This window comes from Rattus norvegicus, chromosome 13 (assembly GCF_036323735.1).
Source record: "Rattus norvegicus strain BN/NHsdMcwi chromosome 13, GRCr8, whole genome shotgun sequence".
NCBI lineage: Eukaryota > Metazoa > Chordata > Mammalia > Rodentia > Muridae > Rattus > Rattus norvegicus.
The window spans coordinates 90,341,894-90,367,533 of record NC_086031.1 but is presented as its reverse complement, the minus strand read 5'-3'; the positions used below and the strand labels follow the sequence as shown (position 1 = coordinate 90,367,533).

General features: G+C 44.0%; 1 protein-coding gene and 1 long non-coding RNA gene across 6 annotated transcripts in view; one reads left to right on the top strand and one right to left on the bottom strand.

Moving 5' to 3' along the window:
• Nucleotides 1-672: 672 nt before the first annotated feature.
• Exo1 (exonuclease 1) lies at nucleotides 673-25,587 on the bottom strand. Of its 3 annotated transcripts, none has more exon segments than NM_001107198.1 (15): nucleotides 673-3,215; nucleotides 5,657-5,850; nucleotides 6,880-6,981; nucleotides 10,109-10,679; nucleotides 11,854-12,097; nucleotides 14,432-14,657; nucleotides 16,854-16,947; nucleotides 17,615-17,802; nucleotides 18,738-18,950; nucleotides 19,936-20,073; nucleotides 21,325-21,448; nucleotides 21,985-22,104; nucleotides 23,323-23,499; nucleotides 25,160-25,221; nucleotides 25,453-25,516. In NM_001107198.1, coding segments are annotated over 13 exon segments (2,511 nt in total). In that variant the 5' UTR covers nucleotides 23,484-23,499; nucleotides 25,160-25,221; nucleotides 25,453-25,516; the 3' UTR covers nucleotides 673-3,079.
• The window catches only part of LOC103692325 (uncharacterized), a 42,203-nt gene continuing 42,079 nt past the window's right edge, over nucleotides 25,517-25,640 (top strand). For all 3 annotated transcript variants that reach the window (XR_005492658.2, XR_010057294.1, XR_001840917.3), the window contains exon 1: nucleotides 25,517-25,640. This is a non-coding gene — a long non-coding RNA (uncharacterized LOC103692325).

Below are 25,640 nucleotides of genomic sequence, written 5' to 3'. Positions count from 1 at the left end.
GGTGTGTCTGAAGACAGTGACAATGTATCCATATAAATAAATCTTTAAAAAGAGGCTTACAGTTTTGTGTTGGGCTGCATTCAGTTATTCTTAGTCACAGGCAGCCAGAGGGCTACAGGTTGAGGCATCTGATAGGCAATGAGGGACAGACTCTTTTCTTTAGATCCTAACAAGGAAAAGGTCTTAGTAAAGGTCTTCCTTCCTCCCGGTTAGCACAGCTGACTTCACAATGGAGGTTGGAAAACTCAGCACACCGACAGCAGTACCTGCCAAAACTAAAACAAAGCCCTAACCCATCTAGTCTCTAAATGGACTAGCCTTGCCTTTTGGTTTCTTCTGGCTAACTGTTCTAGTGAATTGAACTATATCACCCCAGAATTATGGTTTTTGTGATTAAAAGCTCGCCCCAAGAAAGGCTCAGAGCTACACTGTGATCCTGAACACCCAGTGTAGACAATGGCTGGCTAATACTTTCTATTGGCTTAAACCCTTGTTTGAGTGGTCTTCTCTGGTTAATACCCACTATATTGATCCTCTCCATATCCAGCACAGAACCTGTTATCTCTAAGCTTCTTGATTGTAGCTGAGCATGGAACTGGTCAGCTCACAGCGCTCTATAACGAGGTAAAACCTGAGGGCTTCGTTCAAGTTTCACCTGGGAAATTCGCTGTGTGCAGTAGATGAGAGAACCATATTTAATTAGTGAACCCCAGCAGTGACCCCCCTTGAAGCCTTCCTCTTTTGGTAATGCATTTTAAAAATATATTCTCCCTGAATTAATAGCAGGATCTCAAAAACTGGCTCTAAACTCAGCATGTAGCCAAGAAATGACCTTGAACTAATAATCCTGCCTCTGCCTCCCAGGTGGGGATAACGAGTGTGTCCCCTCTGTGTGGGACAAGATGGATATTATTATTGTTATTATTATTTATTGGGGTTTGGAGACAGGTTTTCTGTTTAGCTCTGGCTGTCTTGGAACTCACTCTGTAGCCCAGGCTGGCTCAACACAGAGATCCACCTGCTTCTGCCTCCTGTTTGCTGGGATTTAAAGCATGCACCACCAGGCTTGGTGTGGAGAAAGTTATTTTAATTCAGGACAATAGTTATTCACGAGAGACTTAGGTGCTACATTCATGACTGCAAGCACTGAGAGGTGCCAAGGACTGATTTTGCCACTCTCTCTCCATCTTTATAAGCACTTATAGCTTCCTAGGGAGAAAGGGAGAGAGAAAATACAGCCAAACAAAACCCAAGGCAAAGCTTTAGGTGTAACCTGGGATGAGATGGATGAGGGTTGGGTATCCTCACAGTGGAATACAATCCGGCCAAGCCAGAAACGCCTGGCCTTACCCATGTCTACCCTCTTCTGCCCACGCATACAATGGCTCAATGAAACTTCAGAATTAAGAATGGAGATGGGGAGATACTGGCCATGTGAAACTTTCTCTCATGGACTCATCTTGAGTCTATACTCCGGTGCCTGAACTTTAAAATCTGACCTACCTGAATTTTCAGCCTTTTTCTTGTCTCTTCACAGTGACACTTTTATTCACAAAGTTTCTTTAAATAATGGTTTATAAAATTAAAAATATATAAAATTTAAGGAAAACCTGGATAATAACCCAAACCAGAACTTTCCTTTTTATTATCAGAGGACTTATGCAGACTTGCTGGGAATGCTCACTAGACTAGGGAGGACGGAGATCAGAAAAGACCTGAGCCACACAGCAAGTCTGAGAGGTTGGTAAGGACAAGTGAGTCCGTCTCAAAACAGGGGTGGCAAACCTTACTGTTCCATCAACCTGCTCATGTCCCTTGCTCAGTGTGGCCCAATCCCCACACCTGTTCTTGTGAGCAGGAACCAAACATGGACACCAGTGGTCCAGAATAAGCCACAAGAAGCCACATTCAGAGGGACTCTGGCTGGCCTCAGTCCGTCCTGTCTCCTGCTGTGGCCTATCCTATGGCCTGTGGTCAGTAACTATGGAACAATTTCTATTTGGGGACTATGAAGACTGTCATGGGAGCTGTTAATGGGGCTTGACTTGTGCAGTGACTTGGAGACTGGAAAAGGTGGCATCGCCACTACCATCTTGCTATTTTTTAAAGATTTTTTTTAAATGCCTGTTTCCAGCCTTTCCCTCTACCCTCAGGGACAGAGCTCACCTGTCTGTCCACGGATGGGAGCCATCTACAACTGCCTGCTTGGCTGCTGCCAGTAGAGAACCTGCCCTTCCTTGACTGACACTCGTCATCCTTCCTTGATGGTTCCTTTTCCATGCTCTATAGAACATTTTCCTGGTTTCCTGACATTGCAGAGATGAACGCCTGTAGATGGCATCTGTCTGACAGGACTGCTCATGGTGGGGCTCAAACCTGAGCTTCAGATTAGGACTTTCCAAATCATCCCCCCTTTAAACATTCTAAGTCTTGTCTCTGCTCTGTACCACAGATGCCTTCACTATGCCTCTCCTTCTGGTTGTACTGGATTGGCCCGGGTGCGGCTGTATCTTTGCAGAATGCACTGACCACAGGCTCTGCAGCTTCAGCATCTTGCACAGGGTTGAGTAAATGCTAAGGAACTTCTGGGCCGTACTTCAGAGGTACACTGAGAGCTTCGAGACCTAAGTGTGTTACCAGTGTGTTACCAGTCGTAAGCAGACAGAGCCCCTCCTACTGCCCTTCTATCCCAGCAACAATGTGATTTCAATGTTTCTCTTAAAGGGCAGACAGAAAAGGCAGCTGGAGGGACTGGAAGCTGGTGAGTCATCTGTTCTTGGGTCTAAGTGGCTGTAGACATCTGTGGCTTTCGAGTTACAATATAATAGATGTTATACTACAAGGGAGAGTCCTTTAGATTGGTATCGATGCCAGGAGATTTGCCCAATTAGCATTTCAACTTCCCAGAAATGTCAAAGACAGATTTATTCTTCTATTTAGCTTTCTATGAAAATATAAAAAGCTGAGCAAAAGAAAAGTCATAAAGTTAATATACAAAATGTATCCCATTTAAAAAATGGCACTGAGAGTAATACATCTCTCCAGTTGATAAGATTTTCCTGTAGGCAGCGGCCGGCAGTTAGTGAAATATTGCTCTCTGAGCACGTGCACACTCGGGCTTGTTAAAGATCTCATCTTCTGTCTCTGGAGTGAGTTGGATATTGTCCTTGACTGGAGACAGGGGCTTCTTACAAGAAGGAAGCTTTTCAGAATCTCTGCAAAAATATAACAAAGCCAATTTGGTTCAGGTACTGACGATTAGAGAAACAACAACCCAAATGGTAAAAAGGGCACATAAACCCTTTAAACCCGTCACTGTGTCGTCTATGTCAGCTCCTAGGGAGCACATTCAAGGCTTCACTCAGAGTTCTTCCAATATACTTCTCTTCTTTGTGTCTCTTCTGCTTTTAAAACCACCTTCATGTAGGTGTTAGTCAATTAACACACATGCACGCACGCACACACGCACAAGCACGTATATACACACACAGTACAGTAGCAGAACCAAGAATGCAAAAAAATATATATATATGAATATACAGATATATTATTCTTCTGCTGTTGCCCCCCACGTGTTGGATTACAGGTGTGCATTTAACAGTTTCCTTCAAGTTGGCCATGGATGAACATAAACAACAAGGCTAACAACTGAGCTGTATTTTTTTCTTTTTTTGGTTCTATTTTTCCGAGCTGGGGATCGAACCCAGGGCCTTGCACTTCCTAGGCAAGCGCTCTACCACTGAGCTAAATCCCCAACCCCTGTATTTTTTTTAAAAAACAAATTAAACCAAATGCCCTTCTGCTGGATTAGTGCTCTACACACACTAAAAATCCTATTATGAAAATAACACAGTAACATTTTGTTTCCTATCAAGGAAAATAAAGAACCACTTAGTTATTTTCCCAATAGATCTTTAAGATCACTGTAATGGTTTCTTCTAACACCAACTCTATCAGGTCCCTACCCCCTCAAGATGTGAGTCCCTCTCAGGAGCTTTGTAAGGTCAATTACTTTTATGATATTTGGATTTTACCTTTCCCACTGTGCTCACATCAATAATACCAAAGCAGAATCTGGTAAGACTGCAGAGGCAGGAGGATTTCTGTGAGTTGAGGTTAGTCTACATAGTGAGTTCTAGGGCAGCCCGAGCTATACTGTGAGACTCTGTCTCCAAAGGAGAAAACACAAAAGGAAAGCAATTTAAGCCAGGCATGGTGGTGTAATCCCACCACTCAGAAGGCAAAGGCAGGGGTTTCAGCCAGGCTCTCGGGTCTGCCTGCCTTCACCTCCCAATGCTGGGGTTACAGGTCAGGCAACCACACCCAGATTTTATTAGATATTGAGGGTTCACACTCAGACCCTCATCCTCACAGACAAGTGTTCTCAGCGAGATCCACAACCCCATTTTAAGGAACTTTCCACAAATCTAAATCTATTGGCACACTTCTAACATTCATATGACATCCATGCCATAGGATGTGTGTGGAGGTCAAAGCATAACTTATGTGAGCTGATTCTTTCCTCCCATTATATGGGCCCTGGGACCAAACCCAGATCGGTAGACTTAGAGGTGAGCATATCTGATGAGCCATCTCAATGGTGCCTTTAAATCAACCAGTAAGTCTAACTTTTTTTGAGACAGGCTATTTATCTAGTTTTCTTTCTTTTTTAAAGATTTGTTTATTTATTTTCTGTATATGAGTACACTGTAGGTGTCTTCAGACACACCAGAAGAGGGCATCGGATCACCTTACAGTGCTTGTGAGCCACCATGTGGTTGCTGGGAATTAAACTCAGGACCTCGGGAAGAGCAGTCAGTACTCTTAATCCCTGAGCCATCTCTCCAGCCCCTTTATTTTTCTGTGTAGCTTGTTGTCCTAGAACTCGCTATGTAGACCAGGCCGGCTCAAGTCTGCCTTCTGAATACTGGGATTAAAAGCATGCACAACCACCAGACAGTTTCTTTTACATTTACGCATGTGTCTGTATCTATGAATTTGAGTGCAGCAAGCGGTCCCGAGGCTAGAAAGGATGCAGTACCCTTTAAAGCTGCAGTTAGTTACAGGAAGCTGCAGGTTAACCAACGTGAATACTGGGGAGCAGGAACTGAGCTCAGGTCTTTTGAAAGAGCAGCAGTAAGTTCTTAATGTAGATGCTGGAGGGATGGCTGAGTGGTTAAAGAGCACTGACTGCTCTTCCAGAGTCCTAAGTTCAATTCTCAACAACCACATGGTGGCTCACAACCATCTGATCTGATGCCCTCTTCTGGTGTCTGAAGATAGCTACAGTGTACTCATATATATATAAAGCAAATAAATAAATGTTAAAAACATTCTTATTGTATATAACAAGTACTGTTATAACAAACGGGCCCTTTCTATAGGTGCACCTAACTGAAGTACTTCTCCTGTTAGGTTGCAGAGTCAGTCAGAGAAGCAGTTTACAATTAAGTTTATCCCCCGTCAGCTCCTGCCTAACCCCTTTGCATTCCAGTCCTGAGCAAGGAGAAGGAAAGCAATGTCTGCTCTGGAAAAGAAGCTCCGCGCTGGATTGGGAGCTGAAGGTGAGAGACACGAACTGACTGAAGGCAGAGAGAGCTGGGGACAGGGCTGCAGAAGACAGTGTTCTGATTCAGAAGGGAACCAGGAAACTCACTTTTTAAACCCAAAGTTTTTCCAGAGCTCGCTGATCTTTATCTGCAGTCCTGGCTTGTTCTCGGCATCATGGTGTTTTCTCTTCTGGATGCTTCCTGGCTTCTTGCTCAGGCCACTGACTCTGGCAGGCACCAACGGCTTGATCTTGGTTGCAGACAAAGAGTCCATAGAACTAGACCGACAGAGTCCAGGAACCTGAAGACAGATCGGAATTTTTGTTACTTTTATTTTGCTTGTTAGAGATGTGGGTTTCCCCAAATGCCCAAATTCCCTGCGTTCTAAAAGAACTGCTTTTAACTCTTAGGTGTTCTTTATATACCATAACAGGAAAATAACCCACACGCAATGTAAAGATGACCTAACATGTCTACTACAGAAACTATCAGGTATTACTTTGTTTTCCTTGATCACACTTAATGGTACATCTTAGACATTCTTGCATTTCAACAGTAAACCGAATTGTACTTTAGGAAGTTTATCTCTAAGTTTATCTGCTCTGCCACTGTGTGAAGGTTGCATAGCTGTCCGTAGTTGACTTACACTTCCTGATAGATTTGTTTCTACTCCATGGCTGATGTTTGTTGGTTTGTGACAGGGTCTCTCTAGATAGTTGTGGCTGTCTTGGAATTCCGAGTTCTTCCTGCCACTGCCTCCCATGTGCTGGAATTAAAGGCAAGTGCCAGCACACTGGGACTTTAAGGCTAATTTTTGTCCTGTGCATAGTAACACTGTTTCTCAGAATGGAAAGGAAGGTGTGTAAACAGGTCTTTAAAAGTGATTAATCTGGCAGACTGTACACAAAAGTCGAAAACTTAAACAGAGAGAAGCCCACAGCTCTGCCTGGGTCCAGAGTTTAGGATTTTGGAAATACTCGGCAAATCATTATCACCTTAGGAACAGCCAGTCATCCCATGACCTCATTCTCAGGAATTAATTAAAAATCTTAGGGTAAACAATTATGATTATGTAACATATGCAGAAGTACTTGTTACTTACATGGAAAAAGCCTTTTAGGAAACAGAAAACAAATTCCAATTAACACATAAAGCACTCAGTTAAGTGCAAATGCCATCTGAAGATGCTTGAAAACGCATTTTAAAAAAAAAAAAGATCAGAACACAGGTATTTTAATTTTAATTTTCGATTTTTGCTTGTTTTCCTTTTTTTGGCAAAGATTACACACTGCTTCTGAAATCTGAAAAAAAATAATTCCAAATGTTTTACCTTGTTCCGCCCAAGTATGTCTTTCTTTGGAAAGTGAGGTAAGTGTTGCTTGGAATTCTGACTTCCTTGATTATCAAGTGACTTATTGTTACAATCCGATTCCTAGATTGCCCACATGGAAAAAAAAATTTACTTGGGTTTTTATGACATCATCCAACACTCAACAAAATATGCAAAATGAGAAAGAAACTCAGATAAATAACACAATTTCCCAAAAAGACATAAAAACATGGTTAAGAATAAGAGGCAATGAGTTAGAATGGAAAAGAGACTTGTCAGTTTCACTGAAGAAAGTACCAAAACATCTAACCTGAAGGAACAGTCTATAAAGCACACACTGAAGGCTTGAAACCTTATCAGTCACTTCAGGAGCCTGTGAGATGCTGATGCTTATCCCCAAATGGGACATCGTTCTCAGTCCCCAAGCCATGCCAAGAGTCAGCGAACTCCTCAGAAGAGGAGGCAGAAAGTGCAGGAGGGGGAGGGAGGGGATGCTGTGAAACGCTGCCTGGCCCTGACATGGCTGCCACACAGCTCACAGAGCTGTGTAAACCAAGGCAGCAGAAACCCCAGAGCCGCCTGAAATGGTCCCAGGACCCACCCGTCCCTCTACTGAGAAGCTACTGGCAGGTTCCAACTCCCAGAGGGGGGTCAGTCCCCAGGCTGGGACTCTCCACCTAATGTGTTAAAAAGATGGACTTAGGAATGTCGGGTGCCAGGATGGAGTACGGGAGAGACGGGGCGAGGGAAGGTATATGTCGATCACATTTCATTATATGTATGAAACTCTCAAAGACTAAAACAAAACACATATGCTGAACGACAGGGGCTGGATTCTCCTGCAGTCCTGGCAACAGTTCTCAGTCGCTGACCACAGAAAGGCAAACCAGCACAGTTCTACGTCTTAGCTGTGTTGTAAAATGGTAAACACTGAAAACAAAGGCACATCTTCCTTCCAGGTGGGCCTACTCTGACGTACTGTGTCAAATGCTTGACTTACTGTAACACTGACTGAGGGAGGGCCCTCTCTGCCTCAGCTCCATGCACAAGACTCTCCATACAGTGAGAGTCCCCCAGTGTTTACTCCCATCAGCAAACAGGAAGGTCGGGAAGTGGGGACTGTACTTGGCGTGTCTCTAAGGTCTCCTGTATTTCTCTTGGAATTCTGCAGTGTATCAGGACCTAAGAGCAAGAGAGACTGCCTGTGTCTTACTGAGTTCTCTGCTGTAGTCAACAGCAGTGGTGTTAACCGGTGAGTTTTGCTTTTGGAGACAAGGTCTCTCTTGCTCTATAGCACTAAATGGTCAGTGACTCATACCCAGACCAAGCTAGCCTCAAACTTAGAGCAACCTTCTCACCCCGCTTCCTAACTTAGGAGATTATGGATACACAGTCACACCCATCTTAAGTGATTTATTTTTCAGACAGGGTCTTGGCGTATAGCCAAGGTTGTGTACTAATTTGCAGCCCTCGAAGAACTGCACCAGGCCCAACTGGCTGAACAGTTCTCACAAGAGTGTCATGAGCAAGATTCTGAGATTAGTTAAGTTGCTGCCTTTTAACAATGAACTTGTCACGAAGGCTCCAGTCCTGAAGGTCTAAGTATACAATGAAAGAACTGATAGTCAAAACAAGGCCCAAAGACAGCAAAAACAGAAAGGAAACATGGTTTGGGAGCATCTGTAAATCCAAGAAATAGTAAGCCTAATCGTATGAATTCCATTTTTGAGCATTAAAGCATCTCTCCCAAGTTGTTCACCGCACAGGGTGGCCAGGGGACAGTCAATTAATGAATCGTCCCTTAGTTTTTTGCAGGGAAAGTTCTATTTCTTTTCTTCTTTAGTTGTGTGAGACAGGGTCTTGCTATGTAGCCCAGGAAGGCCTCAAATTCATGATCCTCCTGCCTCACCCTCCCTAGTGCTAGAATTTCAGCATATATGCTCCCATCTGGTTAGGTCCCTATCTAACACCACCTCAGGGTAGAAGACATTTATTCAAGAAGACAGAATGGCTCTCAGCATGAGCAGCCAGCCTGTGTGAGCTGAAGGACCTCATTGTTCAGCTGAAAGCTCACAAAGTGAGCTGGAAAGACATGCTCTGGGGAAAGAAAGCCAAGCCCCCCTCCCCGCAGGAGCTCAGATGCTCGCAACATCCTCCATACAGATGCTTCTATGGAAAAATGGCAGAGAGCTGGCCGACTGTCCTGGTAACTCGAAAGGGCCCAAGAGGCAACATTCCACATGGTGAAGGTTCATTAAATGAAACAAAGACTTCCACATTACAGGACAAAAGTCAACACGGAGGAACTGAAGACAAAGAGAAAGAGAGCTGGTGAGGTGGTTCATTGAGGCCACAGGGCCTGACAACCAGAGTCCAGTCCCTAGGATGCATGTGGGTGACAGACAGCACCAACTCTCTCAAGCTGTCCTCTGATCCCTCCTTGTGCACCAGGGAACATGTCACCAGACAGACAGCCAGACAGACACATACACATGCGCACGTGCGCTCATAAGCGAAATAAACCTAAGTTAAAAAAGAAACAAAAGGAATGAGAGGCGGAAGTGTCAATGGCAGGCAACGGCAGTGCTGGCTGGCAAGGTCCTGAAAAAAATAAACAATGTCAATCCAAACGTGTAACCTGATTCCAGTTTTCTCCAAGTTAAAAGAATTACTTCCACATTTTAATGGCTTTTTCTTTTTTCTTTCTTTCTTTCTTTCCTCTGTAGACCAAGCTGGCCTTGAACTCCACCTGCCTTTCTTCCCAAGCCCTGGATAAAGGTGTGCGCCATCGCTGCCTGGCTGATTCTTTTCTTGATTGAATCTGTCCACCGGAGTTCTGAGTGTGTTCAGGCTAGCGAGATGGCTAGGCTGGTAAAGTGAGTATTTTCTCAGGCTATATGCATTACTACATGCCATTCAATATTGAATATTGTTGGGCATCAAAGTTTTGCCAAACATTACTGTGAATTTACAACTTGGTAGTTCTGCTGGAGTCTTAAAGAGCTGTGAGCTGCCATGTGGGTGCTGGGAATTGGATCCAGGCTGTCTGGAAGCACAGTCAGTGCTCTTAAATCCTGAGCTATCTCTCCAGCCCTGAACACGGGAGAATTTTAAATAAAAGTTGAGGAAAACCAGTTCATTTCTACATGATGGCAAAATTTCCTCAACTGTCTGGTCAACACCCATTTTCCCGTGTTTGAGAAAGCAAAGACTTCAGAAAGAGACTTACCTCTGAGTCTGAGTCCTTACTGGAAGGCTGCGAGAGGCTTGATGTGTTTAAGCTGCATGTGGAGTCTATGCTTTCCTGAGACCGTGAGGACCAGTCCAGCTCATGCAAGGACTGAGACTTGTCACCCAGTGTCCCACTCTTTGAATCACATACGTCAGTGACTGCACAGGCCTCAGGAAGACAGGCGGGGGGCTCACTCTTTCTCCGGAACTGCTGCAATGTACTTCTCGTTGAGGGACTTGGAGTCCTTGAAAATTCCCCGAGAGTTCCAGACCAACTGAAACAACTTCTTAGTGTCCCCAGAGTGGGTGGGGACATGGTTCCCAAGAATTTGCTGGTCTCAGAAGACTGAGCCTCATCCTTAGGAGACCCAGTTGCATCGCCTGGAATGTGAGTGTTTGGACTGTGCGTCCCATTTGTGACAACTGGCTTTTGTCCTCCTGTGTCTGGACAGTCCAATGCTCCAAGGAGGCTGGTGGTGGCTTTGCCAGTGGCAACAGTTTCATTTGGAGGCTGGTTGCTTCCTTTTTTTGGTATGAAGTTGTCAAAATCTGGAGAACTGCAAAAAAACCTAACAAGAAACAGGACGATGGAAGACCTTAAGTACTTCAGGGTCTACTCCCAAATCTATCGAGAGTCACACATCTACTTTCATACACAAGGATCTTGCATTTTAATTGAGGTTTATTTTATATTATACTTTCTTTTGACAGTCTCTCTACATAGCTTTGACTGTTCTGGAACTCAATATATAGACCAGGCTGGCTTCAAACTCACAGATATTTGCCTCCCAAGTGCTAGGATTAAAAACTTGTGCCACCATGCCAGGATATATATATATATATATATTTATAATAACTACTACATTTTTAGAAACTTATTTACATAGTAACACAGAGCCCAGGATTCTTTAATCCTTATATCTGGAAGATAAGAGACGGGGATCTCTGAGTTTAACGTAAGCTTGGTCTACGTAATTCTACATCAAGCAGAAAGCTAAACAAAACAAAAATCAAACGCAAATAATCCTCTGCCTCAGTTCATAGCTGCTCTTCCCCAATTAGTCTACGGTGTTATTTAGTATATTTCTAGACCTTAAGAGATAAACTGAACTATTTATAGGGAAAATATTAATATTAATGAAGGTAATTAAGACAGATCAGACCTCAAAATACTGTAAGAGGAGAAACATCGAAAAAGGAAAACAGAATCCTAAAGGAACAGAATCCACCAGCGTGTATCTGCAGGAGCTAACAGTTCTTTTGCACTTTGATTCTCTGTGGAAGATCACAGAACTGACGGGTGTGGAAGGGAACAGCAATGCATTCTGGTCTGAACTACTATGGTGTAGTGACTCCTGCAGAACACAGAACCTAAGGAAGGAGCCTCCGGCAGGTCCGTGAGAATCTTCAGACTTAACTCTACATGTGGCTGGTAACATGTCGTGGGCTAGAGTCCTGAACCAGAAGACAGGGAGCTGGGCAGGGGTCCACTGGTTTCTTCTTCCTGACTGTAGGTGCAATGTGACCAGCTACCTCCCGCTCCTTCTCACAGACATGAGGTACTCTTGAAACGTGACTTGAGACAAACCTTTCCTTCTATAAGTTACTTTTGTCGGGCATTTTTGTCGCAGCAACAGTTCAAGTAACTGAGGTATAGGACATCTACGAAGGCCCACACGCAGCAGGCTTCTACTAGCTAGCTTCAACGGCCCGAACTCAAATGGTGCCCTGCAGCCACCATACCTGCTTTTGGTCCCGGGAACCACGATGGCACCACATTCTTCATTCCTCCTCTGTAAGAATGTTGCGAATTTATTCCTCGTTCTAGACGGGGTATGTGCATCTGTCTTGTGAGCAGTCCCACCATCCGGGCAGGGTACGGACATTTCAGAAGAGTTGGGTGAGGTGCCATTCCCACAGCTATTTTCCCTGATCTTCTTTGTAAGTGACGAATACTGGCTCAACAGGTCATCTTCAGACAGCGCTTCTAAAATAAACAAAGGCCCAGGTAAATGGCCGGGCGTCTTCCCTTCCTGGTTATCTGCCTTGGATGGTACACCCCAAACCCTGCTGCCAAAGGCAAACCGTGCTTTTTCTCCTGCACACGTCGAGCAAGGATTCTACATGCAGCTACACATTTAGTCCAGCTTTGGGTTTTGAAAGCTACACCTCATAAATTATAACTGAAAAATGATTACCTTAGCTCTATTTTACCATTTTCCAAATTTAATGTCAATTAACATTAATGTCAATTATATCCATGATTTCACATGAAATTATACTAGTAAGATTTTAGGGCATAATAGATTCTGAATGACTACATTTTTGTTTAAGTGTAGAAAAAAACTGGAGGGCAGCTTATATATAAAGCTATGATTAACGATGGAAAGTTTTTAGTGCTCCAATACAACCAGCCACCATTTACTGTTGTGGTTTCTGAGGTAAGTGTGACTGTGTTCCAGCTTGGCTCTTCATTACCAAGCTGGAGGCCAAAAAAGGCTGCAGGGTCAAACGTAAAATGCAAAGGTGACAGCCTAGGAAAGCAAGAACATGACAGTGCAGAGGACTTTAAGCGCAGCTAGCTGGAACTCCTAGTGTCTCACGGGGTCCCAGTGACAGCTCCTGTTACCTCAAGACAAGGATCTGTAGTGAGTTGTACACCCTAAGAGACTGAGTCTAGAGCTCCAGATTCCCGGACTTTCTCTAACTCACTCAAATATTTTATACACGAACACACTGTAATGAAAATGTAAGACACAGGGGCCACAGTTTCAACAACTACACAGAAGTTTAAAATGTCACAGCACCTGGCTCCAACAGCACCTGGAGAAACTCAACCCAAGCTCAGCCCGTAACAGAGAAAAGGATAAGCAGGCTAGCGGGAGTGATCAGTCTGTGCAGCAGGAAAGGCAGCCTGGAGCAGGCACCAGTGCACCTGACCCGTCTGCAGGAGCAGAGCACACCAACCACCACACCCACTGTCATGGCTACGCCACGACCAAGGAGCTCGATTCCATCCGACGCAACCCAATAGAAAGGAAACTTGCAGCCTGAAGAGAAATTTCCTTGGGTCACAACTGCTACCTCAAAATATCTGAAGGGCGGGGCTGGGGATTTAGCTCAGTGGTAGAGCGCTTACCTAAGAAGCGCAAGGCCCTGGGTTCGGTCCCCAGCTCCGAAAAAAAAGAACCAAAAAAAAAAAAAAAAAAATATCTGAAGGGCAACAGGGACTGGCTTAGTCCAGTATTGGGGGTTTCAAACTACAAGACATGAGTCAACTGCACTGGGTTGGTAAGATGGCTCAGTGGCCATTTGCTATGCAAACCTAACGAACTGAGCTCAACCCCCAGAACCCATATAAAGTTGCACAGAGAGGCAGAGTTGTCCTCTGACCCCAGTGGTGCATAGCGGCAAAACTGCACTCCCCACACATACAATAGTAATAAATAAAAATAAATTAGCTGTATTTCTAATTCTATATTGGCATGGATTAGAACTGAAATATCATCTTCAAGAGGATAAAAACATCTGAAAATATAAGAATAAATTTGACAACTGATTCTCAACATCTTTATACAGAACAGGAGATCTGCCATTTGCTCTGAATTATTGATTTAGTTAGTTAAATCACCATAGATCTTTTTTTTTTTTTTTTTGGCACCTTGCTTCTAAGGGTGTAGTCTACCGTGTCTGCACAGTTCCTCTGAACTTGGTACAAACAGAGGACTCCCTTTTCTTAGAAGGGCTTCCTCTTCTCTGCCTGATCTGGGGAGCCTGAACCCCAATATTCTCCCTGAGCAATGTCACATTGTCTTTGGCAAACTTGTAAGTTTAACTTCCTCTTTCCTGATAAGAACCCACCCAGACAATACCTGGGATTCCTGGACTGTCTCTCTATACAAATGAGGCAATCACAATACATTAAACTCTAGCCGATGAAACATCACCCCTAAGAAGAGCAGTTTCCCACTCTTCAAAGGGAAGTTCATATACAGCCAAGGCTCACCCTTACTACGGTAAGAAAAGTGTGTTTAACAGGAGACGCAGAGTGAGCGCCCAGGTAAGGGGTGCAACATGTGCAAGGCAGCTACGTGAGAAAAGGGAAACTAGGGGCCAACAGCACAGACAATGGCACTGCCATAACAACTTGAGGAGCATGGGGTCTCATAGTCCACCTTCCATCTCCATCATCTCTAAATAGAAGAGTCACAAGGGAGAACTAACGGGCTAAGTCAGGGAAAATGCAGTGAGGGCTTAGAAAAGACCTCTGAGAACTGACCAACAACCACCAGGATTTGGAAACCATGACGTACATACATACCATTTCTTGGTCTCTTCAACACGCAAGGCTTCCTGGGAAGATTTAACCCTTTAGTACTAATCACTTGTTTAAGGCCCACAGTACTTGGCTTTTCCTTCAACTGAGGAGCATGGGAAACACTATTCACCTCAAGTCTAGGACAATAATTCTTGTGCCAAATGCTACTGGCGACAGGTGACTTCTGACATGCTTTGTCATTCCAGCTATGGCTTCTTGAGTGGGCTGGCTAGAAAAGAATAAAGAAAAGGTAACTTGAACAGGAGAAATGACCATTTCCCCATGTCTGCTTATAGTAATGTTCAATTACTGTTCAAAAAAAAATTTCTGAGGCATGTTTTCAAACCAGTCACCCACTTACTCAGAAATCTGTTTAATTCTATTACTATTATTTTAAGATTTATTTATTTATTTTATGTAGATGAATACACTATCACTCTCTTCAGACACACCAGTAGAGGACAGGGCATCAGATCCTATTATAGATGGTTGTGAGCCACCATGTAGTTGCTGGGATTTGAACTCAGGACCTCCGGGAAGAACAGTTAGTGCTCTTAACCACTGAGCCATCCCTCCAGCCTAAAATCTGTATCATTTTATTGATCTGTTTGAGGCAGGGTCTCCTGAAGTCTAGGCCTCCTGCCTCAGTCTCCCACATGCTGGGATTACAACCATGAGCTCCCAAGTCTGGATAGAAATTTGTTGAGTTCAAACCAGAACAATCTAGGTTACAACGTTCGAGTTTGTATCTGACTCACCATGCTGAAAAAGAGAAAGCTGTTCTGGTAGACATTGAATCTCCCATAAAACTTTGGAGAAAGGGCTTAAGCCAGTTAATACCCCAAGGTAACAGTTTCACTGATAGATTTATGATTACAACTGTTACCGAAGACTGCTAAAAATGTTGGTAATGCTATTACCATAGACAAAGGCAGACAAGACCAGAAAGTTAAGATACAGAAAATTGGGCTGGGTGGTGGCACACTCCTTTAATCCCAGCACCTGGGAGGCAGAGGCAGGCAGATCTGAGTTCTGCACAGTGAGTTCCAGAACAGCCAGTTATGTAGAGGGACCCTGTCTCAAAACACAAAAAAGAAACAGAAAAATCTTCTGAATGTCACATGACCAATTCCCAAATGTACTAAAAACCAAAAAACGTCTTTTTGCTGAAAGGAAAAGAAAAAAAAAAAGACACCATTTAAATCACGTTCTGAGGACTGACAAGGAAGGTTAACTTAAGACTGGAGAACAGAAAAACAGCCTCAGCAGTGTGGTTCTCAGAATTAAATCCCACAGATGCATTTACTGAGAAAAACAGGCAAGAGAAAAAAAAAAAAAAGACTAGAAACCCACACTCGAGGTCAAATAATTTGCTGCATAACTGACTTCCCTGTGAAAAGAAATGGCATAGACTTGAGTTTCTGAATCATGGCCATCTCAGCAGCTCAGAACCCACAGTCACTGCAATGATTTGTGTCAAAGGCCTTCAGCATCACTGCTGGTGACATCACTGAACGGCTAATTCAGATGTGTAGATAAAAACACAGCCAGCACTCTCCAGACTTTCATCTCAGTAATGACTCCCAACAATAAGATAAGTTAACGCAGGCTCTGTGCATAAATGGCCAAGCACTATATACACGTATGCTGTCCTCCAAGAACAAAAGGAATTACAGTAGCAAAAAGAATGTGTTAAAGACATAAACATGACCTGAAGAGGTGGCAGACGGTAACGGGACACCGAGTTGTAAGGCGCGTATACAACGGAGACAGCAGTGAGGAGTTCAGACACACAGGCAAGGGGAGCTCAGAGTACTTGACAAATTAGCCTAAGAGCTCGTACTCAAGGGTCATGTTTTAGGATTCAACAGTGCCAAGTGCCAGAGTCTGAGTGATGTAGGATGAGACAGAAGGTGCTGACTGTATCACACGCTGGTCTTCAAGATAGCAGGAGTCAGTCTTTACTACTAAAGAGCTAAGACACCTGTACCTTTAAGAGATAACTTCCTAGGATCAAGTTAATAACTTTTTAAAGTAATTGGCTAGATGGGGTGGCACATACCTTTAATCCCAGTACCCAGGAGTCAGAGGCAGACGGAGTTCGAGGCCATCCTGGTCTACATAATGAGTTTCTCGATAGCTAAGACTTTACACTGAGAATCTGTCTTAAAAGAAAACCGGAAAGACAAGATCTCACTGTATAGTCTGGGCTAACCTTGAACTTGTGGCAATCCTCCTGTCTCAGCGCACCCAGTTCTGGGATTACAGATGCCTGCCACAACACTAGGTGAAGTCATTTTCACGCACACTCTGCATAGTGCTGAGTACAGAAGTACTTCACAGATGCTAAGCAAAGAAAGACCTGTCTCAAAGTTCTTGAGACAAAACTAAAACATGCTTTTATGTAACAGCTGTTAAATGTTACCATAGTGTCCGGACTGTAGTCATCAATCTGCTCAAAAGTATTTATATCTCTATTTCCAAGTGCTATTTGAAGAGCTACGGAATCATTGACATACCTAGGTTGGTGAGGTTAAGGAAAATGTCCCCATTAGCAGGCAACAGAACCATACCGCACTAAGATATGAAAATGTTCTCTATTATCAGAGAATCTTCAAGGTTTATGGTGTACATAAATCCCACTTACTGCTCACATCAGCACCACTGAGACAAGAAGCAAGGTTGCTGGCCTGTGTCTCTGCAGGACCTACCCACCTTCCTGAAGGGGAGCCTGAGTCAACCCCTGCCCCCCACATTTCCAGAGATATGGAGAGTTCTAGCTGCTACCTAAGGAACTCAGGCCCCTGCAGTGCCCGAGTACTGGAGACCAGTGGCCCTGGAAGGAGCACTGTGCCCTGGTGACTAGAGACCCTCTGAGCAATCAGGCTTCCCTCAGCAGCTCTCGGGTGGACACCTCTGGTGTGCTTACTCAGAGCACCTGACCTGCTGTGGGGGCTGTCAATTCCACTGGAGCAACCACTTGCCACCACAGACAAGCCTCAGGTTTACACTCAATTTTCACTACCACGGTTTTTTCAAAGATAAGTAAAATAGTACAATCTGCCCCGTGAAAAATAACACCAATTTCCAAGGTTTTTTTGTCTTTCTTTTCCAGTAAAGGCCACTACTACTGATAACGTTAATAGAATAAGTGAAAAATTCAACCACACGGCTCAGAAAGGATACTGCCCAGCGTACGTGAGTGTTTCGGGATTAACGTCGTCTCCATAGGCGTTCAGAGGGATAAGCTTCCTTTGGATGGGGTCGAACACTAGCTGGTAGAGGAAAGTGTTGTTGGCGCGAATAAACCCTGTGATGTAGTCCTCTGGCACCGTTATGTTCATCTTGAGATAATGCCCAATTTTCTTGATAACCTAACAATGGATATACCAGTACAGGTAAAGCTAAAGACAGGAGTGACACTGGAAAGTCCACACCTGACACTGGAAAGTGAGGCAAAACCCAAGTGCTTTTGTCTACACTAAAAAGACTTAACAGAAAGAAAACACCACACCACATCACTCAAAGCTCTGATCTTATAATTGGTTTTGTACTGCTCGCCCAAATGCCAAACATCCAGCTTATGTCAAGTGCACACGTCCAGTTGTTAAAACATTTAATTCAGAAAAAACAAACAAACAAACAAACAAACAAACAATAAATTTGAGAAATAAAGAGTTAGTTCAAGGCCATCCTTAGCTACATAGTAAGTTCAAGGGCAGCTGGTATTCATAAAACCTTTTCTCAATAAATCTTTTTCAGGGGCTGGGAAGATGGCTCAGTGGTTAAGAGCACTGACTGCTCTTCCAAAGGTCCTGAGTTCAAACCCCAGCAACAACATGGTGGCTCACAACAACTGTAATGGGATCCGATGCCCTCTTCTGACCTGTAGATATATATGCAGAACACTGTGTATATAATAAATAAATAGATCTTTAAAAAAAAAATCTTTTTAGGGGTGGGGGTGAGGTCTGAGATGATGCAGGAGTCAGAGTGATGGCTTGGTGATTTCTATTAACATATAAAGAGCTTTTCATTTAGTGCATGTGAATTAATAGCCACATTTCTGCTTACACTTCTAATTCAGTATATTGATAGCTATAATCCACATAAACAAAAATCCCTACCACACAAAACTTTTAGACCAGAAGCCGGAGAACCATTCCCAGGTACTAGGACCCAGGAGTCAAAGTTCTTATTTAGTCACTTTCCCCTTCTGTTAACACTCACAGGCTTTAGACAGCATTTAAAGCCCAATTTGAACTCCTGCAAGTGAACTGTTGCCTCACAAAGTGAAGGTCTCTCCTACCTTCACAATGTCGGGGTTGTTGGCCAGTCTCAGGACTTTGCAGGCCTTTGCCAAGCCGATCCCACGCAGGGAGGCCAGGTAGTCACAGCCCGACAGAATGCACATGTACCGGAACTTCTCCTCCGTGAACACATCCCCCAGCTGCTTGCACATGCCTAGCCGTGCCTGGTCCACTTCCAGTCCATTTCCAAACTGATCCATTTTTAAAATCACCTTCACAGAGGAGAAATGGTCAATGCCCAGAAAGACACTTTAGTGCCATTATCTAAGTCACCACAGTAAGTCTAAGGAATCGTTCTGCTCTGCGCTGCAACATTCCTATTTTACTTTTACAGTGGTCAACCTTTGATTACTGGTACTGAGGCAATATCTGTTTATTGCAGGATATATGGAAATTTAAAAGAACCTAAAATTGTCCACACCCCATTTATCTGTCACCCAGTGTAATATTCTGATGGCCATCTTGCAAGCACTCTCTGAAGATGCATATACATATTATAGCTGTTATCAAAAGGTATACACACACCTATAGCTTTACCTCTTACTCTCCACTTAATAGATCGCTGTAAATTTCATTATGTTCATTTATACATTATTTCTAAATAACTGAGTAATACCCCAGTCACACATAAATTAGTTAACCAAACCTAATAAAAAATGTAAGGCCTGTGTTATTAATATTAAACAGTAAAGCTGGCGGCACGGTCTGGGGAGGAAGGAGAACGCAAGTTGAAAGCCTGCCAGGCTACAGTATGAGTCTGAGCCCCGTTAGGCAGCTTAGAAATTCAGTCAGAGCAGAGTAAAGAGGGCTGTAGCTCCGTGGTAAGGAGTTCTTGTCTAGCAGCCAGGACGATACACAGAGTCAATCAGGAGATGAGCTAAACACTAAAGAATCCATAGGCTGGATGCAACTTAGTGGGAGACGCTTGTCTGGCATGCGTAAAGCCTAGTGTTTGATCACCAGCAACCAAAAAAGCAAACCAAACCAAACTCCAAATGGTAAGAGAGCTCTCAATCTGGAAGAGCACAGAGCCTAAAGCATCAATTAGCAACAACAAAAATGAACGGTATTTAAAACAAAAATCAAAAACATAAAATGTAAGTCACAGACATTAAACAGGTACTCCAGGAGAGGAAGGTTTTAGCTCAACACCCACAGCTCTCCCCAACACCATGTGTAACTGGTGCAGTGCAATACCTTCTTACAGCCAAATGCGAGGAGGTCAGAGTCCTCTGTGATGACGGCTTGCACAATGCCAGCTTTGTTGAGGTAGGCCAACTGAGCGTCAGCTTCATAGGGAGCCACGAGGCAGTCCACTCCCAGGGCCCGAGCAGCCTGTAAGAGACCACAGTGAACAGAACCACACATGACCTGGGGACATAACCTGCCTCCAGTCACAGGTGAATACAACTTTCCAAAAAATGTTTCCTTTTAAGCAGAATACTTCTACTTTTACTTGCAAGAGTCCTGCCTTGTGCATGATGAGAAAGAAGGACTGACAGCCAACGCTGTCCTGACCTCCCTGCAATCGTGGTATGTGCACGCCTGCCCCCACCCCCACCCCCACCCCACACCGTCACCCCCCCAGAAAAATCAATTTATAAATTGAAAAGAAATTATGTTATATCTTTGTGGTGGTGTAAGCTAAAACGTTCAATACTTTAAATTATATCTTAAGAGTTGTTATATCCTGAAAGTATGTAAGATATGTGGTTAGACCTGTCCATGCAATTTTCCTTGTAAATGCTGCAGACTGCCTTGTCAGGAGACAACTGTCTAACACAGTGCAGATAAATTCTAGACCACCGCTGCTGCAGCTACACGAGGAGGACATCCTGCTGCCTTTCTCCTTTTTCTCTTGCTCACCGAGTGTTCTCTTGGCACCTCTACTTGTGTCCAATCGGTTTGTCCTCTGCTATACATAGGACTCTCTCCAGGGGCAACAGAGAACATGTAGTTTCTCTGTACCCCACTGCTTTCCAACTCAGCCATCATTAATAGTCAAAAGAAATGTCCACATGATAAAGAAGCATGGGGTAAGCCTTGGGCGTTTATTTTAGCTCAGAACCAGGCAGCAGGACACAAAGAGCTGACCCTGGCTTTAAGAAGCAGTTTCAACACAAACCTAGAATGAGGAAAGTGGGGTCTGGGACTAAGAAGCTTCTCAGCAGGGCCAGATTACACAGGTTCTGCACAGCCCCTCAATCTGCGACCCCTCTGGCCATCATTTGAAATTATAAAACAAAAAACAAAAACAAACAAACAAACAAACAAACAAACAAAAAAACCCCTCGAGTTGATGGTTAAACACAGATGTGACCAGTGGCCTAAGAAACCAGCCCACGGGCATCTGTCAAATCCACACACAACATCCCAAAGTGGTGCAGGCAGCGATGGGAGTATCACTTTGCATCCTGACTCCTCCTGCACTGACGCCCTCCTTCCTCCCTTTCTGACATCTGCCCTCTACTTGACAACAATCTCCTCCCCTGCTTTCCTTGCTGTCTCATTAATAAACGACTTACAAGCAGCTCAAGTGAGCTTAGCCATTTGTTCTTATGGCTTGGCTGTTTCTTACGAACTCACTTTTATTACTTTGTGGGCCATGGCGTGCGTAATGTTGACAGAGCGAGTGAAGCACTCTCGGGCTTCTGACACTTTCCCCTCTCGAAGAAGCTGCTTCCCTTTAAGAAGGTTGCTTTGTCGTCTCCTGAAAGGGAAAACACGACTAAATATAAAGAACCACCTATGGGCAGACTCAAGAAACAAAAATAAAACATGTAAAACAGCAGTTATAGTAACTTTGCTAGAATGGCATATCAGTCCAGACAAGAGTAAATGAGGTGGGCTCCTCCTCCTCCTCCTCCTTTGGAGACTAGGTTTCATGTAGCTCAGGCTACCCTTACTCTCACTAAGTAGAAGATGAGCTAGAATTCCTAACCCTTCTGCCTCTACGTCCCAAGCACTGGGACCTCAGGCAGCATCACCAGTCTAGCTGAGCACGTGATTAATAAAGTGTGCAAGTGGTGCAGCACAAGTGATAGGAGATTCCCCACAGCCTTGTCTCACATCAAAAGATAACAGTTTTAACACGTGGTAACAATGTAACACAAACAGAACACTTGAGGGAATCAGTTGATGTACCATGCTATACACAAAATTAAGGCTTTAGAAATTTGGTATCATATGGCCGACAGCATCTGGCCTTCACACAGCTTAGCTAGATGTTAGTAGGAAGTCACTCACTCTCTTCGAGACCGCTCTACTTCCTTTTTAGAAGGTAGAGTACATCCGTCAAATACGAGAATCGGCTTGACCCCATAAGAAAGCAGCATATTAACAAACTTCATACAAAATCCTACATACCTACGGGAAAGAAAAGGAAAAAGCATTTGTGTGCTTTGAGTCTCTTAAACTTCTATATTATTATTATTATTATTTTGCTTTATTTAAGACCAGATAAAACAACTATAAAGAAGAATTTTGTTTTTTGCCACTAAACTTTCCAAAAGAAACAGAATTAGATGGGTTCAAATCCCTCTGTGAATATTTAGAAGACATGTAGTAGTAGTCAGGAAGTTATTTGATTCTTAGGCCTTTCTCAACTGTAGATGAAAAGGTTTTGATATCCTTCGATCCTCACATTTTATTGTTGTTCCAAATACCTTTTATTCTTTCATTTAAAAGAAAATGGTTTGAAACATCTCAAATCTATTGGAAAGTTTTAAGACTACAACAAACACTTGACTCCTTCCACAACACCTTATCACACCCAAGAGATCTGACAGTATTATTTACCATAGGAAATTTTGTACACCCTGCCAAGAATGTCTCTCAGAACCAGAGATCTCTTGGTTAGTGTTGAACAACATGGTGCTCAGGGTATCTGGTTTTCACCACAGTCCACGGCAATGTGTGAGCACTGCCAACATGCATCCAGAAGATGGGAAAGAGTGGATACGGAGCTCCTGAGGGAGGACACTAGTGCACCATGCCGTTACTGTTCCCAAATCCGGGATCTAATGGCACTTAAACTCTTCTTTCAAACCAAAGGTACTCACTTCTGGGAACACATGCTGGGGACAGTGACAAGGACGCTGCACAGAGAAGAGTGGCTACAACGATTAACTATCAGAGCAGATGGGAACAAGCAAGGAATTGTAGAGCTTTAAAGCAAAAGTACTCTTTCTCTAACTGCAAAGCATAGAGCACCAGGCGCCACTCACTCATTTTACTTCTAAGTCAGCACACATCGATGTCAACCTTTACAGTGTTTATTCATAAGTGTTCATCATTAGCTTATCCCCAAATTCCAAAGTGGTGACCATTTCTGACTAACACTGCTATCCCACAGGAAGACAAAGTAAAGCAATTCATTGTACCAAATATGACTTCTAAGTTGTCAGGGGAAATTTTTAAATCCATAGTAGATATTAAGCATTTTAGTTTCACATACAGTTTCAAAAAAAAAAAAAAAAAAAAAAGCACATCCAAAACTAGAAAATAAGTTTTGTTGGTTAAGTTTGTGGTTGGAAAGCACGTCTTTCTAGTCCTTAGACAAACCAGTATACATTCCAAACCTACCTATCCGTAGGTTCCCCTTTGGCTAGCTTTTCAGCACAAGCAATAGCTCCTTTGTGAAGCCAGCAGTAGGTGTCCACCGCCACTGCCTGTCCTTTGTACTTCTTCACATTAACGGGTTCAGAAGCTTCTTTGATGAACTGAAGTAATCCTTGAATCCCCATGGTTCCGCCAGGTTAACTACACGATACAAAAGGAAGAAGGGGGAAACAAAACATTAAAGCAAGGCCTATCGACCAAAAAAGCTTTAGAAAAAGAAATTCAGCCTGGAGTCTAGGACTGAAACTAACATGACCGGCCCTCTCCCCGGAACTTCTGTAGCTCGGAACTTCATCAACCACCAACACTAACCTTAACACCACCGGGGAGTTCCTTTGTGGCTACTCTTTCCAAAATGCTTTCATACTTATAATCCCAACAGTCCTAGGCACTTGGAATTAGGCATTAAAACTTCCGAGTCAAAAAAAAAAAAAAAAAAAAAACTTCCGAGTCTCTCCTTTGAAAAGGATAGCATTATGAGCCTATACAGCTGCATGCTACGGTATCATACATTCACCCTATATTAAAGGGCCACATCCAAAATTCAGTGAAGTTTGGAGAAAGACAGAGATGTCAACTGAAAAGCAACCAGAATTATGGGAACAGATCTGTCTGTGCTTTTATATGGCAGTAATCACACACCATCAGTATGGCTTACTCCAAACAATACTCTGGTAATTAGCCCTGGTGGCACCTAGGGGTAATTTCACCAGACTCACTGAAGGCTATACCTTTCAAAGCCACATGCAACAGCGTCTCTGTACAAAACAGCTTCAAACAACAGCAACAAAAAAACTTATAATCTCAGCAATTGCTTGACATTTCCCAATACAAGTATCTCTATCTAAGATCAGGTTATTTGTGTTGCTCTGTGTGTGTGTGTGTGTGTGTGTGTATGCAATGAGTGTGTGGGTTCACACATGCAGAGATCAGAGCAAGGCAGTGGGTGTCTTCCTCTATTGTTCTCTGTCTATCCCCTTGAGGCAGGGTGTTATTGAACCATCAAGGCCCAGTGAGTTCTTGGGATCAACAATCTATGCCTCCCAACCGCTGGGGTTACTAACAGGCAAAGGCGCACAGGGGGATTTGATTGGGGGTTGGGGAGCAGGGCTGTCTAACTTGGGTCCTCATGCTTGCAAGAGGAAGGGATCTTACCCACTGCAATTATTCTTTATGTGTACGATGCACATGTGGTGGAGTTTGAACTGGAGCACGTGAAAGGCAGTTCACATTGAGACAGTCCTTTAGCTGTTTGAGTGGCATATGCCTGGCTAGAAGGGCCTTAAGCTGAGCTTCCTGGGATTTTCCACTGTTTGCCTCCCCTCTCTCAGCAATGTGGTCACAGGGGCAGGCACCTGATTCAACAGACCGGAGATCATGTTCTTAAAGACTACATATGGGAACAGAGGTGCCCTGTGGACACGAGAATAAAGTGACAATGCTCTTGGCTAGCAGTCCTGACACTTCTGAGGTTCATTTACTTTTAAGGCCATCATGCCCATTAACTATGATTCCCTAGACGGGGCATCAATTCTTAATTTCAGGCAATTTGGGTGCAGGTGGGTCTGTGTAAAACCAGTCCACTACGTTTAAAAGACAGCGTCTCTAAAACGTGGTTTCATGCACACTGAGGGAAAAAAGACATAATTACATTTCGGGAAATTTCCGTAAGTTCCTTCTAGGCCAAGTAAATCTCGAATAAATATTTCCTCTTTAGTATAGTGGTGACTGAGCGCCATGTGGCGCATCAACACCAGAAGGTCGCCGGTGGTACCCGAGGTAACAGCAGCAGCGGCTTCACTTGTCTTCCGAATAAACAGGCATGGCCCGCAAGCCCATTCCAAGCGCCGTGGCTCCTCAAACCTGCATATGAAAGGACACATACAAAGAAAACTCGTTGCTCGATACCAGTGGAGGTAGGGACACTGGTCAGGCCGCCTCTGCGGATATCGGGAGACCCGGCTGCTAAGGAAGTTGCGAGCCGGAGTCCACCGCGCGCTCCACGCTCACTTCCCGGAGGTCCGGGTCTCGCGCCGAGGGGCAGAGGACAGACGGAGCGGAGCCGCGGGGACCCCACCCAAGGGGCTCTCTCACCTGGGGTTCAGAACACCAGCGAGCTGCTGTAGCTGCAAGCGCAGCCATGGACCTTTCAATTTGCGCGGGATCGAGAGGCCCCGCCCAGCGGACATGACGTTCTTGGGCGTCCAGAGCATGAACCTCCACCTCCCGTTTTCTAGAACCCGACCTTCCTCTTATCTGGGTCCTGAGCCCTTCCTTGCAAG

Coding starts and splice junctions, on each gene's coding strand:
- Exo1 (XM_039090805.2), bottom strand. CDS start 23,483: ATGGGGATTCAAGGATTACTTCAGTTCATCAAAGAAGCTTCTGAACCC. Junction 10,680..11,853: donor GTTCCCGGGACCAAAAGCAG/GTATGGTGGCTG, acceptor GTTTCTTGTTAG/GTTTTTTTGCAGTTCTCCAG. Junction 6,982..10,108: donor GTAAGGACTCAGACTCAGAG/GTAAGTCTCTTT, acceptor TGGGCAATCTAG/GAATCGGATTGTAACAATAA.